Below are 13,423 nucleotides of genomic sequence, written 5' to 3' on the forward strand. Positions count from 1 at the left end.
TTTGAGATTTGGCTTGCTCCTGACTTTGTGTTGGAGTGGTTAATCTTGCCCTGAAGTTGAAAAGTTGTGTGCAGCCTGCCAGTTTCCAGAAAACTTTAGGCTAAAACTTTAAACAAAAGAGAAGAACTACCAAGTTTTACTGTATTGGAATGAAGAGATATAAGAAACTGGTTACATCTTTGAAGATGAATATGCTTGAGTAATCAAACAACAAACTTTGATATGATTTTTGTTTGTTTTCCATCTCTCAGTGTATCCTTCCATGCTGACTTTCCAGAGCTAAGATGCGTCTTCAGACAAATCCTGTTCTCTGATTTGTGTTTTCCATTCTAACCTGGGGTGAAACTGCTCCCTAACTTCTTCCTCAATGAAAGGTCTTTATCATACCAATGAAATCAGCTTTGGGCAGTGCTTCACTCAGTCCTATTCCTTATGCTAATGAAGATTTATCTTCTTTTTCCTACATTCAGGATGTTTTTGGAATGTCTTAGCAAGATGAATGGGCATTACTGATCTGATTGTTTTGTTGATTACAAACACAGAGAAGATGGAAAAATCCAAACCAAATTCATACAGATTTTACAGCTGGATCAGGAGACCTCTCTGTTTAGCCTGCCAGCAATGGATAATGTGCTGCAACAAGGTTATATAAAAACTAATCATATTGGAATTCAATTATCCTTAATGTTTCCCTGTTGACTCACTTTATTTTTTTTTTAATCTGACCTCTAGCTAAGTTTCTCAACTGCCGTCAACAACAGCCACAAGTGCTGTGCTCTGCCAATTGCTAAGCAAAAAACCCTCAGCTCCCACTGCCTTGCTGCCTCCCCATTTCCTGATGGTCAGATTTCACTTAGAGATACAAGGTATTACCTGCCATCAGGTCTTTCCCACTAAGGAAGAGGAATGCCAAACAGTTGTACCTCTTATCCTTCATTTACCCATTCATCTACCTTCATTTTCTTATCTCTTGCACAAACACAGAAGCATTTTATATGTCTTTAAAATAAAAGGCCAGTGAGGCAATAAAGCCTTGGTATTATACTATGAACTTTCTTTTAAAATGCCCTACTACTCACTGAAAAGATGAAAATTTTTTCCCCTTAATGATAACAGCAGGATTTACAGAACCAGTAAAAGGCACAGAGGAGGATCGTGTGGAAGGACAAAGTAATTTAGAAACAGTGCACTGCCTGCAACTTACTATTGTGATGTTTCTGGTCTCTATGACAAAGTAGATGGTGCAAGATAACTAACACAAGTATAACGAGCAAGTCTCTTGATATGCAAGTTATGGGATTTTGCCACAGTCTGGAAGAAGCCAAAGGAGAAAAAAAAGAAACCCTGAAGCTGAGAATAGTATAATTAACAAGGAACACAATAGAGGAGCAATTTCAGGGAAGTGCATGGAAAGGAAGGCAGACAGCTGGGGAGAGTGATGCTCACCTTTGCAAAAAACAAAGGAGAAGGAAGTTTAAGAACAAAAGTATTTTATTTTTAAACCTAATTCAATGAAGCAAGGAGTGGAAGGAAATATGAATCTTCACAACCAACTTGGTATGTGCTTTATCTGGAGATTCCTCCTGGAAAAAGCAAACAGTAAGAAAAAGCTTCTTCAGAGGCAGGTAGAGACCTGGAGAAACAGCCCAGCTCTGCTGCTTAGAGGAACTCAGCTTTAACAGACTAAGATTTTTTTATTGCCATCCCATAATCTTGTCTGGTGTAAGAGTGGCCTCCACAGAAATGGGCATGTACAGGACAAACCTAACAACAGGGTAGGGGGCTCACAGTTCTACAGAGGCTGCAGCCCCAAATGCAGGTTTGGGACTTTTACCAGCTGGGACTCTCATTTTCCTTAACCCACTGTGAGGACTGGTTTGAAGGTAACAGACTATCCCTAAGTATGAACCACTGCCCCATTTGCAAGCAGAAACCAGCAGGAGAAGAATGCTTGACTCCTGGAGCAGCCATGGCCGTCACACTGTGGTTCTGCCAGCAGCTCTGCTGTTATTCCTGCCTAAGCATAATTTGTCTCTGCCTGTTTCTTTCCCTATCCCTCAGCCACACAATCACAACTGCCTGGATCAACAGAGGAGCTGTGAAATAACCAGTACTAAAAAGTGGCAGATTGTTTTAAATTATACTGCAGTGTACTTCACTGGTTATGCTATCTCCCTGCACAACACAGTGGGCCCCCCCTTTTAATTATTAGAAGGATACTTTTTAAAATCAATTTGTAAAATTTACACCAGCTCTTTAAGAACCGTTGTAGCAAGAAAGCATGCTTCCACTTTAAATCTCCCTTTTTTCTAATTCTAATGGCCACTCTACACGCTCTTTAATGAGCGTCACCAATCCCAACAGAACTGTCTGAATAATGCAAAGCCAAACTAGATGTATATGAAAAACCTCCTGTCCCATACCCAAACTCTATATAGAAGTTTCAGATTTGTCTGTTTAATACTCTGTCTGGGTCTTTTACATGACAGATAGCAAAAGACATGAACAAAATCACACCCATTTCGGTGCTTTGTTCCCCAAAATTTGCTTTAGAAGTCTTTCCATGGCATGCACTCTCTAACTTCAATGTGACTTAACAAGCTGTCTAGACTGAAGACTGATGTTCTTCTTACTTACCTTTTCTGTTTACAGTTGAGAATATTTTCTCATTAGCTTCAGGACATATGATTGAACATTTTTCACTACTTTCAATGATGACATAAGCCAGGTTTCTTTTACACAGAAACAGAGCAAGACTTTTTTATAAAATAAATATGTATGTGATTGAAATAAATATGTACACGATTGAAATGTATATAGCAAATAATTTGCAGTCAGAGATGGTCTTTATGCCTGGTTTCTAATAGACAACAAACTTAGAAATGTGCTTGAAATTGTTTAATAAACACTTTTTCTGAACAAATTTACAGAGTTTCTGAAGACAAACTGCCTATTAGCTATACCAACATGATTTTTTTTTCATTATTCATACTCTCCCACTGTTCACTGAAAAGAGACTTATTTTTATCTGTCTTATTTGTAAAGATGCTCTTAATGGTAGTTAAAGACTTGAGGACATGAGAAACAAAGCCAAGAACCTCTACAGAAGGTCCCAGAAGACTGAGTCCCAGCTGCGTATCTTCTCCATTAATACAACTGGTATGTCTTCACCAGTAAGGTTTCCAACTTTTGGTGAAAAGCGATAATCTCAGCATTTCATTTGCTGGCAGTTTTTCAGCCTATATTTCTCATTTTCTTCCACTGTCCTAAACAGGTCCCCATTTCCTTGTTTATGCCAGACGCTTATATTATAATCACACTACTCTGATCACTCCATAGCTCAACTAAAGAGCTCTTAAATTGTTCCTACAAATCAATCCCCTGAGCTTTCGTAATTTCTTCCTTGACCTCATTAGTTTTCCAAAAACTTTCAGGCCAAGACATGCCCATCTAATAGCTTCCATTCCAAATCTGTCCTCAGTGTTAGTAAAATACGCAGTTAATTTAGTTTTTGTCCTAAGAGTTGTAGATGAAAATTCCCTGAAACACAGAAAAGATTGATTCCCTCTTTTTTGAGCTTTCACTGGTAATTACAGTGACGACCTCTGCAACAAACGTGATAAACAGACGCAGAAAGCAGCCTTGCAGCAAAGAGAAAAAAGAAAACAACTTTTTAAATAAAGAATGGGATCAAATTCTGCTCAAACATAAAGGATAAACATTCTGACAGCAGAACATGGTTCAATGCTACTTACTGAACTTAGGTCTTTTACTGGCAGAAGCAGTCTGGCACCACAGCAAAGTTATTTCAACATTCAAGCATGAAGACCTCTCAAAATGTCTCTCTAGCTGATGAACAGATGGTTAAAAAAAAAAAATTCAAGATCACAGACCAAATTAAACTAGATAAAATATGTTACTTGTCTCTAGCAGCATATAAAATGGTAATTTTTCAGTATTTTGTATTTGGGAAAAAGAAAAGAATCATAGGAAACTAAGGTGAATTAAAAAAATTAAAAACAGATCTAAGTTTATTTTTTTTATTATCGCCACTAGACACAGCATGTGCCAGGAAAAGGGTTCTGTTGTTTCTACAGTTTTAAACAAATTAACCACAGCCTTCCTAGCCAATAATGTATACTGCATTAACTACAGATAGCAGACTAAAAGACACCTTACTTAAGAATATCCTCAATTGCTACTTGGGGTTTGGAGCAACCAGTGCATGGAGATTTAATTTCACCCCAAGTAAAACCCTCATCTTACTGTCATCTATGAAGGGTTACAGAAACTGCAGTCACCCTTACTACTACAGACTCAAGTCATTCCGTCTGCAGCTCCTCATGAGTATTCTCGTGAAAATAGATACACTTCATCTCCTGTGTGTTTCAGGATACAGCACTGCTTTCTTCATTCCCTCCTGCAGTGGGAGGTTGGGAGACAAGCATGAAGGCAGGCACAGTTTTGATATCAGTGTGAAGAACAAACACTGAAAGTCACAGAGCATGACTGCGATTTACAGCAGCTGAGGGTGTCTGAAAATGCAGGGCACCTGCAGTAACTCACTTGGAAGACCTATTGCCACCGCATCAGGAACAGTTGTAAACACACAGAAATAAATCTCACTAGTACTTTCCCATCAGTTACTGTTGTACTGATTTAATCAGGCAGAAGCTGGGTTCATGCTGCTGTTTGAAGAAATGATGGACAGAAAAGTCTAATTCCCACTTTGGTGCATGACCAGACCCCACAGCTGCACGGTGGTTTCTCAGACAGCCTCTCTGCTTTGCCATCCACACCTCTTGCTGCCTGGCAGGGCTGCAGGTCTGTGGGAAAACAACTAGCTGGGCAGGATTTGCACAGCACATCTCAGCAATGCTTCCATGCCTGCAATTCCACTGCTAACAAGTCACATCCAGCCACTCAGCAAGATGCAAGACCAAAGTATCAGGTAAGAACCAAGGTACCAGCAGGAAAAATGGACAGCATTGTTTTGGAAAATGTAAAAAAAATAGAAGCATAATTTTACTTTTTATTCCTCTAAGAGTGAGATCTGAGCCTGTGTGTTTTTACTGAAGTAATGAAGAGACTCAGGTGTATGTTCCTTACAGCAACTTGAGAATGCTTAAGAAATGTTTACACAAAACCACAGGAGTTACGAAGCATGAGCAAGCTTCCTCACTTCAGTCAAATTGGCAAGTTTACAAATTTCAGTATGACACATTTATTGCAAACTTACAGTAATGTCCATATGCCCAGAAGCAGGAATGGAAAACTTAAAGAGTTTGTAATGCTTGACTGAAACTTCACTTGCTGATTAACAAATTACCATCTCCAACTAGCAGTATGTCTACTAGCCAAAAAAAGCACATTGAACCTCTGAGAAACAAGGTCTCCTGCACAGACTCCCACATCTGTAAATCCAGCCAGGAAAGAGCCTCAGAAAAAAGACGATGTTCCACAAGCAGTGCAATTATTTCACCCCTTAAAATTATGGCAAAATAAAAATGGTTCATTAATTTAAAGACTGGAAAATACATATGTCTGGATGATGCTCTTAGTCACATGGTTTAGTCTTAGGTAGTCCTGAGAGGAGCAGAGAGCTGAACCCTATGATACTTGTGGGTCCCTTCTGACTTGAGACATTCTGTGACTCTGTGATGTGTCACAACATGCACACACAAACACATATGTACCATAAGACACACATGTGGTGTGCACATATGTACACCAGCAACATGCCCTGCCACTCTGACTCATGTTTCAGATGACATGACTGAGCAGCACTGCTTGGGGCTGACCTGGTTCTCCTTGTAGGACAAACGCCAAGCACAACGTTGAGGCTGTTACCCCACTCCCCTCTTCCCAATGACAAAAGGGGCACAGCAAAAGCTGGAGAGATTTGCCTAAGCCTGCTCAGCCACACCTGAGATTTGGTCTTGATATAAAACTGCACCTAGCGTCTTCACATGAACGGATCTCCTACCATTCCTACATCTGCAGGTGTGGGTAATTAATAGTCAGGGAATTGGTCTAATTAGTTTCAAATTAAATCTTTAAAAAACTCACTAAGAATTACAGTGAGTAAGCCATGCTAATTAAATATTGAAGAATAAGTGAAAATAAGCATCAGGAGAAGTGTCTCTGTGCCCCACTCCCAGTGCACAAAGGATTTAAGAGCGTTTACTAGAACTCATTAATTGGATCTATGAGCTTCTGTTTGACCCCTGATTTTTCTTTAACATATTAAGGCTGTGTAAAATATATATGAATACATTAATATGTAAAGCACAGCTAACTGAAAATGGATTTATAAAGATTTTCTTAGAAAAACCAAACCAGTGAAGGCTTTGATGAAACATCCAAAAGAAAAAAAAAATACACTCAACAACTGTAATGTACCATCTCAAAGCAATACAGAAACACTCTATTACCAACATGCAAAATATATAGTAAAAAAGCACTCCTGCAAAAACAGTGCAGTAATTCTTCTCACAAAAATCTGAATATTTGCAACATTACAGTAGCCCCACAAGTGTAGAGTGATGAAAAATTAATCAGGTGGGTAACCTGACAACAAACAGAGAAACAGTGAGGATAAAAAAACCTCAGTGAAAGTGGAAAATGGAATGGAATTTTTTTCTATAAATATTTATGGCATCAGTGATGATCATTACTCTGCTTGGTGAACAAGCAAACAAAAAATAATTAGACTGTGGTATTTTTTGCCATCATGTAGAGGGAAATCCTTTTCGAGCTCCAGGTGCTCTGCTCCCCCTGTTCTGTGCTCAGGCTTTGCACCACCAGCTCCCCACTCCAGGCCCTCAGGCTGCAGCCAGGAAAAAGGCTGGCGTATATGGGATAGGCGGCTCCAAATGCAGCTGCTCCAGCTGGTGCTGAGGGAGCAGCTAAGACAGGTACTGGCCCAAGGGAGTAGACAGCTTCAACTCACACCACATTTCTTTTCTTGGTAGCACACATTCTTGTCTCTCTCCTCTTGCCCATTAAGGACTTTCTCAGACACTCAGGAACTGGTTATCTTTGGGACCTCAAATTAATCTGGCTAAGCTTGATAATATCCAAAAGTATTAAAGGAAACTGAGCACTTAATGACATAAGAGATTTTTAGGAAACTGACTCAAACCACATCACGGTTTCATAAAAACAGCTTTCGGTGCCCCCCCTTGCTTCCAAAGACCACTGCTGCAGACCACGTAGCATTGGTTTTATTTCATCACAGGTATCCCTCTGCCCAAACTTTAAACACTCTTCTGTTCTGTTCTGGACAAGAAAAGGGGCATGGTGACACCTGCCCATCCCCTGGGTGACATATCCATGAGTGGCTCAGGGAGCTTCCCTTGGTTACACAGATGTTGCATTAGACATCTCCTGCCCTTTAATCTAGGGCTTACTAAAGTCAGTGAGGATGCTGCCTTTAAAATCACTGCACACAGTACTTGACACCTGTCTCATCATTCCCTTGCTCTGCCTTGCACTGGTGTAATCATTCTGGGAGACAGGGGAGGTCTGCAGCAGAGAAACACCTAGGACAGACTGACTGATCTGGTTACCTGGTTCCAGGCAGCTTGAAGGCTTTATTAGAAACCAACAAGGAAAGATGTCCTACGGAAGCAGAGGAAGCATATTTACCACATAATTTCCTTTCTCTCATTACAATCTCAGTTTTCAAAAAACTAAAATTGCAAATATGTCCCCAGTTCTCATTGGTGTGCAGTAGAGCCAAAACCCAATAACTAGCACTCAGGCCTTTCATTGCACAGAGGTTATTTAAAGAAATGTGATATTTGCCCCACAGCAGCTAAAAAGATACAGGCAAGCAGCAGGGACACTATATTCAATTATCCAAGTCTCAGCCAGCAGCCCGAGTGCTGAAAGTACTGTTGCAAGAGCCAGATCCATGTGGACATACGGTCTTAACAGAGTATCATCTTGAAAATAAGCTTGACTATAATCCCTCCAGTTTCGTCCTTTGCAGGTCTGTTATGACACACATCTCACACACAGAAAAGAAGAGCCATGTTTTGGTTGTGCTTTTTATTGATCAGCTTCACAAACATGAGTTCAAAGCCTATGTTGAACATGGATATTTTCATCTGGCCCTGTGCTTTAGAATGACTACATATCATTGAGCCATTTTTCATCCCAAATTACGCCCTGATTGGTTGCAATTTGTTACTTATGAGTAAAATTGCAGCTGACCATTAAAAATGCATTTGTGGCATTCTTCAGGTTCTCCAGAGTCAGCTGAAATAAAACCATCCCTGCTGAAATAAAACCTCCCCTGCCAAGTGATTTCACAGCCTGATGCCTGAACAGCAAGAACATTTTCTAATATGTTTTTAAAACATCCCCCTTTTTTTCTGAAATTTACCAGTCTCACAAAAAAAAGCCCAAAGTACCTCGACTCACGAACATCACAGACAAGAGTGGGAAGGGCAGTTGAAAGCTGAGCAGGAATGCTGGGAGAAGGCAGAAGGTAAACACTTCTCCGCAAGGTTCATCTGTTGGGATCTTTCAAGTTTTGGACTACAGTAACTCCCTCAAGATTTTCTGAAAGCAAGCACAAAGCACATTGATCAGGAATCTCCTGTCTCCCACATTCATCACAGCCACCCAGACTCCCAAATTTAGGGTTCATTTTCCAGCTCTGCTACAGACTTTGCCATCCCTGCACTTCAGCAGACAGCTATGAAGCCTCCTGGAAGCTGGCTCCCAGTGGGCACCCACCATCCACCTAGCATCATGGCCCTGGTTACACTGGCGGCCTCCAGATATAAGCAAAAAGAACTATGACCATGTGAGGGTTTTCATCTCACTGGAATAACCCTGTTAAGTGTAGCTCTTGGGGTAGATTAGTTTTTTGGGGTTTTTTTCCTTTTAAAATAAGATGACATAATTAGAGATAAAAAGGAAACATGTAAGGGCTTGTGCAGCTCCAAAGCCAGGGATAATTGCAAAACACAAGTCTTACATCATCACTGTCTACTTTCACATTTGGCAACTTCAGCCACAAGACAAATCGGTGCCTATGTTATGTTTTGATTTTTCCTCTTATTTACCACCTAATTTTCTTGTTTATTTTTAAACAATACATCAACTAAATGACAATACTTTTCTTTGCAAGCTTTTGTTTACATTTGTATGTCCATTAAATTAACTATGTAGACTCATTGAATGGTTTGGCTTGACCTTTAAATGTCATCTAGTCCAACTCCTGCACTGAGCATGGACTCCTCCAACTAAACCAGACCTCTGTCTAACCTGACCTTGAATGTTTCCACAGATGGGACATCTACCACCTCTCTGAGTAACCTGTTCCAGAGCTTCAGCATCTTAAATGTGAAAAATGTTTTCCTTGCTTGTAATCTGGATCTACCTCTGGATCAATCCTCTTTTAATTTAAAACTATTACTCCCTGCACTATCACTACAGGCCTTGCTAAAGAGCTTGTCCCCACCTTTCTTATAAGCTCCTTTCCCTCTGAACGACTGCAACGAGGTCTCTCTGGAGTCTTCTCCAGGCTGAACAACACCATCCCTCTCAGCCTTTGCTCATAGGAGAGGTGCTCTATCCCTCTAATCATCTTTATGACCCTCCTCTGGACTCACTTCAACAGGCTCACATCTTTCGTGTGCTGGGACCCCAGAGCTGGATGCAGCACTGCAGATGGTTTCTCACAAGGGCAAAGGAGAGGGGGACAATCCCCCTCCCTTGACCTGCTGGTCACACTGCTTTCTATGCAGCCCAGGATGCTTTTGGCTTTCTGGGTTATGAGTGCACATTTGCCAGGTCATGTCCAGCTTTTCATCCACCAGTATACCCAACCGCAGTGTTGTTCCCTGTAAGGCTGCTCTCATATTTTAAAGCTAGTGGATATTTGGGACTCAGACTTGGTATTGTTCCATTTCACCTTTTCTCAGCAAGCTCTGTTATGACCAGAAATTAATCATTTCAATTAAGTCCTTTACTATTATTCAGAAGAACTTACATTTAAATTCCTCTTTCCTCCCAAACTTACTTAGTACGCTTCAGTAACTACCTTTAAGGATACTCCCTTACAAGAAATTAAACTGCAAAGCTTTGTGATTATTTTTGAGTGTTGTCAGATTAAACTTCATATTAAATTAAAAGCTGTTTCATAATGTTAAAGTGAATGTTCTGTATAATAATCTGCCTTCTGATGGTAATTTTTTATAATTAATTCCACCTTTCCATGCAATCTTTTGTGTTCTAAAGTTTATTCTGTACTCCCACATGGAAAATTAGATCATTCAGCATGTGGAGGCATTTACAGAATACAGCTCACAACTACCCAATGAATAAATAAAATAGTGAAATGAAGGGACAATTCTGTTAAAATATCTTTTTTTTTTTTTATTTTAAGCACTACCAGTGTCTTCATTCAAATGACAGGAAAGAAGATGATGGTAGCCAGTGTTAGAGATCACCACCCTTCACATGTGTGGCTTCATCTCTCATCAGGACATGGAAAGTTTCTGCTGAAGGTTTTTTCCATCTTTCATCAAAGACAAGCTAATTACAATGCTCACTGGAGTGGTAGGAGAGGAAGCAGGTTCAACCCCCAGATCTACCAGCCATGTCCACATACCCACTCTCTATTCAGTTTCTCCTGACTAAATCCATCAGTGGAAGACTGTGCACACCACAAACACAGACCTATCCAAACCCAGGCAAAACATTTTAAAGCCATGCAGGGCAGCCCATCCACAAAACTCTGCATGAATCCCAGACAGCTTGAAACTATGACAGAAGACCTGATGCTCCCTCCTGACTGCCCATCATGCAGGCACAAGGTGCAACATAGAATGTGTCCCCCCTCTCCACCCTCACCACTTTGCTGTGCATTTTTCCTTGCGGAAATCACACTATGGTATAGATCTAGGTAGTGGTTGCTGCAATGGTAAAAATATTCTACATTAATAATCTCATCATTTTAGTTTTTGGATTTAAGATTGTTTCAAAGTCTGTTGTCTATGGAAAGAGAGCTTTGGTGGATCGATGCTGCGTTTATTCCACAGGGTCCCACGTGGAGACGCTCAGGCGGCGCTCTGCCAGCGCCTACGCGGGCACCCGATCTCACCTTCGCAGGTGGTCACAAACACCCACTCACACACAGTCTGTGCACGAACCGGAGACAGAGAGGCGAGAGGGGTTCTCTGCATGCAATTCCGAGGTGTTTAATGGCAACACCCCGAAGAGAACAGAGACAAGAAGAACCCCGAACTGAAAGCCCATGCCAGTTTTATCCTGAGAGCTCCCAAAACCAAGAGTCTGAGGGCTAGGGGGCAGAGGCAAGGTTGAATGGCATAACAGGGGCCAATGGGAAAAGGGATGGGAGGGGGGAGAGGGACAGTGACCAGCAGAATCTAGGCAAAGAGAGAACTTTCTAGCACAGTGTTGTAGGGAGAGACCACTTTTAGGGCAACCTGGGAGGTGTAAAGTGGACTTAGCCACCGCAACAGTTGTCTGAAACCTGCGAGCAATTAAAACCTGTTAAACCTTTAGCAAGATCAAAGTTGGAAGATTTTTCTAATTCTCTGCATTTACGTATTTTATGTTTCAGACACGTAACTAAACTGCTTGAAGAATATCTTTAGAGAAAGTCCAATTCATTATCTTCCACTGCTTTTCCAGTTTCCTAACAGAAAATGGGTGTTTTCCTTTCTTTCCCTAATTTAGCTGGCAGCACCACAGAATCCATGCAGCGGCCAGATTCTGATGTGTCTCAAGGAGGTGCTACTCTGAAATCGTTGGAGCTGCTTATGCATTGCACAATGCAGTGACTTTACAGGACAGCCCAGTTCCTGTGCAGTTTACACAGAAGAATGTTTAGTGGTCACCTCCAAAACTGAGGGTTCCTTCAGTTTTAAATGTACCATCCAGCAGAACTCACAGCATCTTTCATGTGCATTAAAGATCTGCTGGTGACTGTAAGTTGATGATGAAGAAAACTTTTCAAAGATCAAAATATTCATCTATCTTCCAGGAGAGAAGAAACTGGATTCTCAGTGGCAAGAAATAAATGCAAAACCAGAATAAAGTGAAATTGGTATCTCGAAAATAGTTACAAAGTTCTGCCGGAAGAAGCAGAACATTTCCTGTCAGAATGAGTTGTATGTAAAGAATTTTCGTCCTGGTGTTTGTTTCCTCTTGTATCGTCCTCTTTCCACATCCTCCTCTGAGGCTATGGGACCTGATGGCATCCAGTTTCAACCTGGGCAGAGACAGAGGATGGGATTCCCAACACTGTGTTGTAAGGAAAGAGGGAGAAAATGTAGGAAGCTGCCTTTGTTCTTGCGAGAATCGAGTTCAGCTGGGCATCTCATTAGTGTGGTGCCTGGGAGTCCAGGTGCGACCTGTCCAAAGGTAGCAGGTTCATAATTGCTTCCTTTACAGGTCCAGCAGCCCACAGGTTTTACAGGAACAACAAGAAACACCCAGCTTACACAACTTTTCCCATGCAAAAGCATGTAAAAAAATAATACAATCCACGAAGAGGTCAGAGGATGAATCGTGATCAGCTCAAATACCCCCCAGAATGCAAGGATGCCAACATCTCCTCCTCTGAAATGCAGCACTGCTACAAGTATCAACTGCCATAAATATTTTTTTTTAACAATGCAGAATCTGTCACGCGCAGAATATGAATTAGTTTAAGGTTATAAAAATTAAAAAAAAAAAAAAATTTGCATGGTTCCTTTTTGTTCTCCCAAACAACCCCAAGCACAGTGCCACTGTCCAGACAGCAGAACTGTCCTCCCTCCATGGTGCCAAAGGACCTGGTTAAAAGCAAAATAAGAAGCAGCCCCAGTGCGAATTTTTTTTTTAATCATGTGCCAAGTATGACAGCAGCCTTGTGCACAGGAAGCATCTGGACACACTGGAAAGAATTTCCTGACTAGCTTTGAGTGACAAACTCAACTAACAGCTTCTTTACACCAGCTACAGAAGAGCAAATTGCTCCCATGCTATCTCTCTTGGGAAAAAAAAGGGGGGGGAAGCCCCCCTCATTATTCTACCTAAAACAAGCAAACAATCAAGCCCAAAAAGCCAGTAAAATGGATTCAGAGGCTTTTTGATTTGGTCTGTAAACACAGAATTCCATGATACCAGGATTTAACCTGAACTGCTCAGCTATGAGAAGAGAAACTTGGAAAGCAAAACCCTTTTAGAATGCTGAATGAGTAAGATAATCTCTTTATCTTCCAAAATATAACTCACAAAAATGTTATTGAGCAAAAACAAACAAAAGGCCAGGTAAAGGAAACACAGCATGTTACTAGCTTGAGGAAAAAAAAGTGCAATTTAATCTTTAATAAGCTTTACACACAGTGCAAAGCCTATCTCTCTAAATTTCTCTTAAATGGCACTGACTTTGAAG

The 13,423-nt window shown here is 40.9% G+C and overlaps 1 protein-coding gene across 3 annotated transcripts in view; it reads right to left on the reverse strand.

The window, feature by feature from the left end:
* Positions 1 to 13,423, reverse strand: part of LOC121671667 (probable acyl-CoA dehydrogenase 6) — an 81,473-nt gene that overhangs the window by 42,179 nt on the left and 25,871 nt on the right. Inside the window, exon 1 of one of the 3 annotated variants that reach the window (XM_042043702.1) lies at positions 8,421 to 8,549. The exons of the other annotated variants lie outside the window; for them this stretch is intronic. Coding sequence (XP_041899636.1) covers positions 8,421 to 8,436 — 16 coding nt within the window. The 5' untranslated portion in view covers positions 8,437 to 8,549. Of the gene's footprint in view, positions 1 to 8,420; positions 8,550 to 13,423 lie in introns of those variants that run through there. 3 annotated transcript variants of the gene reach the window in all.

Source organism: Corvus kubaryi, unplaced genomic scaffold (genome assembly GCF_017639235.1).
Source record: "Corvus kubaryi isolate FWS band 111438036 unplaced genomic scaffold, C.kubaryi_AGA036_p1.0 37398, whole genome shotgun sequence".
In the NCBI taxonomy this organism is placed as follows: Eukaryota; Metazoa; Chordata; class Aves; order Passeriformes; family Corvidae; genus Corvus; species Corvus kubaryi.